Source organism: Tetrao urogallus, assembly GCF_951394365.1.
Source record: "Tetrao urogallus genome assembly, chromosome: 14".
Classification (NCBI taxonomy): domain Eukaryota; kingdom Metazoa; phylum Chordata; class Aves; order Galliformes; family Phasianidae; genus Tetrao; species Tetrao urogallus.
In genome coordinates, this window is record NC_136827.1 from 143,181 (window position 1) to 150,437 (window position 7,257).

Below are 7,257 nucleotides of genomic sequence, written 5' to 3' on the forward strand. Positions count from 1 at the left end.
ATTTCATTTTTTATAATAATGCTTTCTATACACATCTGAAAAGAAGATGCAGAACACTGTAATAAAAATGAGGAAGTTTTTGAGTATTTCAATCGAAAATATACCTAAGAACTTAAAAAAAAAAAAAAAAAATCAACACTTTCTCAACTAACATTAAGTAATTAAGTGCAAGAGTAAAAGGAAGACAACATCCTCCAACATGGTGCATTTCTTCCATGGAACTCACTTGCTCAGCATCCCTCTGAGTACACCCAAAACAAAACCTCCACAACAAATAGGGAGAGCTAGTTGCCAGAGGGAGAAAAAATAAACACAGAACAAAGAGCTTTCCATTACTAACATGCACCAAAAGGTTATAGCTCAGACAACCATGCTACCCTAACAAAATTAATCTGTAAGTCCAAATATTAATTCACCTCTATCCACTATTCTCCTCTAATTCAGAAGCAGTGTGGTATTATACCGTGGCTATAGAAAACAGAATTTTTATCATTTAGAAGTTAAACTAATCTTTAATCACAGAAGACCATGGTCATGAGGTATCAATGAAAAAGTTTCCATTAAAAATAACCCCTCAAGCCAAAACTTTTCAAAAAATTCTTAAATTCACATAACAGTTCAGAAATCAGTGTTTTGTTCAAGTTATGGTAGCAGACATCTCAGCTAGGAGGATGAGCTTTAAGAAGGACTTCAGACAGCATCTGCAACAGTGCACTTGAGCTGTTATCCACCCATCCACAAGGATCCACGCAGGCAAAAATGAAGCAGGTTACCAAAACTTCAGCTTTGGAACTCAACTTACACACTGAGTTCTGCAAATAGTCCTCAAACATATGAAGTTTTTTACCTGCTTCATGAAGTTATGATTTAGAAATGAGCCTGGGAAAGTTGCCTTATTTGCCTGCCAGACTTTCCTCAGTTTCAAGTGGAGAGTCACTTCTGCTCCCCTCCAACAACAGCTTAATGTGAAGTATCTTCACATACGTTACAAGAACTCAAAATGACCTACTAAGATCAAAGCCACACAGCCTTCTCACCTGCAGGGGCTAGAACCCAGTTCTGAACTCCCTCACCAAACACGCCAAGCCAGTAAGGTAGCTGCTCCCAGGTAAAGGTCAGGCTGTGCGCATGCGCAGAAGGAGCGCCTACTTCCCTTCCCTCCACACCTACTCTTCTTAACTGAATGTCACAAGGATGGCTTGACCTCTAAACACAGGACAATGTCGCAGCAGCATCACCCTGCTGCCTTCACAGCTCTATCTCAGAATCTTCTGAGATGAGGACAGGAGCGAGGAGAGCATCCCAATGCCAATTCCAAGGGAGAGCAGCTGTAGTCTTCTCATTTGCCAGCTGTAGTCTTGTTTTTCACTAGTGCCCAAATGGACCCTTCTCCCCTTTTACCAGACAGTAACTAGTAATTTGCACCCATGTGGAAACCTGTAACTAGATACAGGCATTCTGCTAAATTTTGGTAAGTCTTCACAAGGGGATGCACTGCATATTTACATAACTATATAGTAGTGTTTCACATATCTATTTTCTATAGCTATCATTAAAAAGGTTGCTGACATTTGTCTTAGGCCATGTAGTCAATTGGGTCAAGGTGCACTGAAAGGAAACCAGAACACTGCAAGAACTATTAGAAATCATTTCATTTTTAAGTGTTATTGAAAAGGAAGTATTAACTACAAGTCAACAGATTGGTTCTGGCTACCACAGGTCAGACTGCCAAAGTAACGGCGACAACTACCAGGACTTCCCAAGAACCAGCACCCGAGGGATTGACACGGGGCTGTGATGGAGGATGGTCAGGAAATCTGGAGAAGGCTCTGCACCAGAGGGCAGTGGGCATGGAGTGGGCTCCTGGGGCTGCAGACACGGCACCGAACTTGTAGGGTTCAAGAAGCATCTGGACAACGCTCTCCTGTGGTCTGGTTTTCACACGTTCCTGCATGGAGCCAGAAGTTGGACTCCGTGATCCGTAGGGGTTCCTTCAAACTCAGGATATTCTGCAATTCTAATCAGGCTGAGCAGGAGGGAATACACTATTAAATGGCTATTAGCATTATGAAGCCTCTGAATACTTTCAGAAATCTCACCCTGTTATCCCACCATGCTTCTATCAATTAATAATTTCAGAAGGTTTTCCATTTTGTTCTGAAAAACACCAACTGATAAATTTTCAGAGGAAAGAGGAAAGCCTTTTCTGCCTGGCTTAACTTCATTTGAATCAACTTTCTGAATTCCTATTCCTTATGGTCCAGAAAATGCTACTTCTGTTATTTTAAATAATAAAATAAATCTGAAATTTGTAAGCATTCAATTAACCTCAAGTCAGACATACATTGTTTAGACCACTTAAGCAGTGCCATGTTAATAGGGTTCACTGACATAGCAATAACTTTAATAGATTACATTACCAATTTAAAACAAAGCATTTATCTTGAACACCCCCCAAAAAAATCTTTTTAAAGTTAAAATACCTAGAATTTGTGAAAAAATTACTTAAGCCCCAGACAAAATCCCCAAGTACTGAACCGATCTGGAGTCATGCCATTCAACTAATAATTCTGCCCATTGTAGGAGGTATGTTATGTCTGATTTTTAATTATGCTTTGTGTAAATATCCCCAGAGGCTTATGCAATAGGTAGAAGCTTAAGTAAGGCAAGCTGGAGGAGGCAGGCGGCCTGCTCTGGAGAAAGAGCCCGAGACGTGTGCTGGTGGGCTCTGGTTGGTATGGGGCAGCTGAGCCCTGAGGAGCACAGGGGCACTTGCTGCCCAAAGGCCACGTACCGAACAGAGCTCTGAGATCCTTCAGAACATTTGTCACCACAGCTGGCTTCCCATACTTGATTCACAACAGATCAGCAAACCACACAATCTTGCAAGCACTAACAGCGCCATATTTATCACCTGCTTCAGCTCCACATGCCTACGGCCCAGTTTTCTTCCAAGACAGAGTTTGGTAGAAGTCCGCACGCCCTGCAGCCGGAAGTCTTCCATCACTGAGGACCCTATGGATTCCACATACGTGCACTATTAATCACTGCCCTGACAGCATGCCTTCACCCTGACCTGCAGGCTCTGCAACCAGTATCACAGAGCCTGCTTTGCACTCATGCCTTTGGCACCACTGTTAAGTGCCAGCAGAACTCACAAGGCCTGGTAAGAACGCACTCAAGGATGCACCAAAATTTCACTCCAAGCAAGCAGCCAACTGCATCCAAATCCCAAACTGCTTCCTAAGAACCGAGGCCAGAGCCACTCTGCTGCTTAGAACACAACTGGAAGTCTCTCCAAGCACCCAGAGAACCATGGCTTCCCTTCTATTCTACACAGGAACAGCAGAAAGCCTCCTGGCCTCCTCTTTCCATGGCCAAAGGCATGCTTCAGCTTGCAATTGTTTCTGTTTGCATGTGATAATTTTAACTAGTAATTCTAGAAAATACTCCATTTGAATTTCTCCTTACAGACCTCTCACAGCTCAGTCACACACCAGCCTGTCCAGCCTTTGCTTTCCCAAGCAGCTGAAGCAGCTGCCTGGTGCCTCTCGCAAGCAGGCACTGATCTGCCACACCAGAAGGCTGCATCATTCCTCTCCATTTTGCAACACATGATAAACACAGCTCCCACTCCTCACTGGCCTCCCCTGCAAAAACGGGACAGCATTCTTACCAAAACTACCTGAAAACCCAATTTAAGAAACACAATACATCTTCTGAAAAGTTAAGCTAAAATACATTATTGCTCTTTACCTTCTCTAGATAAAAATTTCATTATACTCATCTTCCTGAAATTCTCTGATGACTTTTTTCTACTCAATCTGCCATTTTAACAAAATCTAATTACTTAAGCATATAACACTCAGACTAATACAAAGAAACAAAAACCAAATACCGATGCACAGCCTACAGAACACTGCACCATGATTTTCATGGCTTCAAAAGTAGAGAAAAGAGCACAGATTAGGGCCTCATGGGAAACGCTCCCATTATTTATTTCATTCTCCCTTCTCATTCCCACTAATTTCACACAGTGGTAGCAGCTGAAGGCATACACCCAGATCAGTGACTCATGACACGAGACCACAGTCCAAGCAGTCACTGGGTTTTCAAAGCAGTGCTTCTCAAGAACTGCAGTTTTCCATCCCAATAGTTCAGTTGTCTCGTCTTTGTTCAAAAAACAAAACAACCAGGACAAAAAAAGGCAAAAAGTCAAAACCCTAAAAAGTCCACAGCACGTTGGCAACAGGTGCTTCTTGAGTTCTCACACTCACAGAAGAAAATGGAAAATTCACTTCTGGCCCTCACAACCATATTCCACAACCTACCAAGGCTGGAGAGACTCAAAACACATCTTTCCCATCCATGTCTCTTCTGCACATTGCTCCACACAGAGACACAAAACCCAAGAATCCCCCAAGCAAGTTCAGTCTCAGAGATTGGCTCAACTCCTCTAACCGCACTCTGCAATTCTCCAAGTGCCTTAACTTCAACTTAATTTTGATGATACATTTCAAAAAATGCTCTTCTCAGATTTTTCAAACAAACAATTTTAGTTTATCAGCTGACTGTGAAACTTCTTTTTTCTTCCTACCTTAAAGATTGCTATTACTCAGAAGACCAATTGAATGTTCATGAACACCTGAGCTGCTCAATCTTCACATCCTTTAAATAATAGGGTGAGCTGAAACAGAATTGCAGAGCTCCACCATTTCCATCTTGCAAGGAGAGCAACAAACATTGTTACATAGTCCATTCCACATCATTTTCCAGGTTCTGTAACTACTGTTGCACTTTCAAGGATACATTAACATGTGAGCCCGCAGACATAAAAGACATCCCAGGCAGCGGAAACTCCTGAGTTACTTGTGTGCTATCCATTCCAGACCGGCCTACCACCTTTCCAAAAGAGGAAGACCACTCAACATGTAATCCTGTACCACCTCATGCTCACAACACCAGACTGCTATCATTCATCTCAAGTGAGTTTTATGTGCTTGATCATTAGATTTTGAGCATACTTATGTGTCCAGTGTCAACCCACAAGCAAAGCAGAAATGTGGGTCTCTGTCAGTCTAATCACTTTTTAATTCAGAGCTCAGCTGGGCTGGGCAAAAGACGAACAATGGAAGGGAGAAAATTTAGACATACGAGGAAAGATGTAGGCTCCTCTTCTTCCATTTCCTCCAAAGAAACATGTGCGCACACTTAAGTACCCACTCCTGGCCCTCATATTGCACTGGCTATCATCTTCCTCATCCTGCAGAAGCACACAGAGGCACAAAACACCGAAGCTACAACATGCTTTCAAGTGATGGCCACTTTCCCCCAACTCCCACTAAAACAACATTAAGTGCTACAGCAGTGATTGCAATCCTAGCACTTCTTTCTAATTGACAACAAAGGCAGTCAGATTCACCCCTTGGTGTGCAACGAGTGCACAGATGAGGCCACATCTTCCTAGGCTACACAAAGCAGTCCCAGATGCAAGTTTCAAGAGCCAAAATGCTCCAATTGGGCAGGAATAGGGCTCCAGTCCCTCCCACACGCCCTTCCCTTGGAACCCTCCACAGGTTTGGCAGATCAAAGGGAAACACCTCCATTATCCTCTTCCATTTCTTCCAGAACGAGGACGTCGGGCAAAGACCACTTCTACTCCACAGAGCCGCACCTACCGGGAATTCAGCAGTCTGGGAACCGTGGATTCCCCCACCATAGCCCAGCGCGACAATACTGGGGGCTGTAGGCTTCATTCCGTTCCCGCGGCAGAAGAGATGCCCTCCGCTCGCGGAAGAACCTCACCTAGCGTTCGGAACACGGCTCCAAATGGAAACCTCTCCCTGAGGTCGGCCCGCGCCCACACTCCGCTCGCCGAGAGGAGGCCGCGAGCGCAGGGCCCGGCCGGCCCGGGCGGAGAGGAACGGCCGGGCCCACCCGCGGCGGGGCCGACCCCACTCTCCCGTCCCCCGGCCCCGGCGGAAGGCCCCGTGCCGGGCGCCGGGACCCCGCCCCCGCGGCTCTGGTGCGGCCGCTCACGCCTACGGCCGCGGTGAGGCCCGGCGGGCGCAGCGCCGGAGAGAGGAGCGGGCCGCGACCCCCAGCGCCGGGCGGGTCGGCGCAGAGCGCCCGGGGCCGGCGGCGACGGCCGGGCGCGGCGGGAGGCCGGCTCTGTCAGAAAGCGGCGGCCGGGCTCGGCCGCGGAGCGCTCACCTCGGACACCTCGTCCTCGTCGCTGCCGGAGCCTCCACCGCCGCCCCCGCTCCGCAGCACGGCGGCCGCCAGCTTGAAGTCGAGGGCGGCCTCACCGGCCGCGGGCGCGACGGGGCCTCCGGGACCGCCGGGCCCGGCCTCCCCGAAGAGGCGCACGGCCCTCAGCCCTAGCGGGGAGGGCCCAGCCGCGGCGGGCGGCTCGGCGGCGGGCGGCGCGCGGGGAGCGACCGAGTCGATCTCCTCGTCGCCGAGGGGGGCGGCGGTGCCGTCCGTGAGCATCGCGCTGATCCGGGGCCGCCACCGCTCGCAGAGCCCAGCCGTCGCCGTCCCTCACGGCACCGCAGCAGCGCCACTAACTTCTCACACCCTACCCGGCCGCGCCGCCGCACCGCCCACCCGCCGCGCTGCCCTCACCCATTGGCCTGGGGCGTCCCACGGCCACGCGCTATTGGGCCGCGCTGCCGCCACTCTGAGTGACGTCACGCGTTCCCAGCATGCTGCCTTGAGAGCACACGCCGAGGCAGTTTGAGCCCCCTGCCCCGCCCCGCTTCCCTGGCTTCGCTTCCTGAACTTTCCGGGAGCCGATTGGCTACTCGGAACGTCAGTCACACGTCCCGCCTGAGTTTCGGGCGACGATTGGGCCGCCGAGCTGTCTAACAACGGTAATACGAGAACCCGAGATTCTGGTTGCCTAGAAGGCCCGTCGCTCACAACGCGCGCTGTCTGACGCCGTCCGATTGGCTCTTGCCGCGGCATATCCCCTCCCCTCCCTTTCGCCGCCCTCTGAAGGGCTCCGTCAGCGCAGAAGCCGACACCGCCCCCCCGCCTCGAGCGCCCACTGGCGCTCGGCGCTGCCCGTCAATGCGCGTAACCCGGCCGTGAGCGGCCCGCCCCGCCGCCCCCAGCGAGCGCGCGATTGGCCCCACACGCTGTCACTCACGTCACCTGCGGCCCCGCCGGTGACGACGCCCGTGCGGCCACGTGGCCTCTGTCAGCGGGTGGTGTGCGAGCAGGGCGCGGGCCGGGCGCGGGCCGGTGCGCGGT

The 7,257-nt window shown here is 49.9% G+C and overlaps 1 protein-coding gene across 3 annotated transcripts in view; it reads right to left on the reverse strand.

Annotated features, from left to right (window-relative positions):
* Positions 1–6,492, reverse strand: part of ANKHD1 (ankyrin repeat and KH domain containing 1) — a gene marked incomplete at both ends in the record, with an annotated part of 101,301 nt that extends 94,809 nt beyond the window's left edge. For all 3 annotated transcript variants that reach the window (XM_079542462.1, XM_079542461.1, XM_079542463.1), the window contains one exon: positions 6,214–6,492. In XM_079542462.1, the coding sequence (XP_079398588.1) occupies positions 6,214–6,492 (279 nt within the window). The remainder of the gene's footprint in view (positions 1–6,213) is intronic.
* Positions 6,493–7,257: the final 765 nt, after the last annotated feature.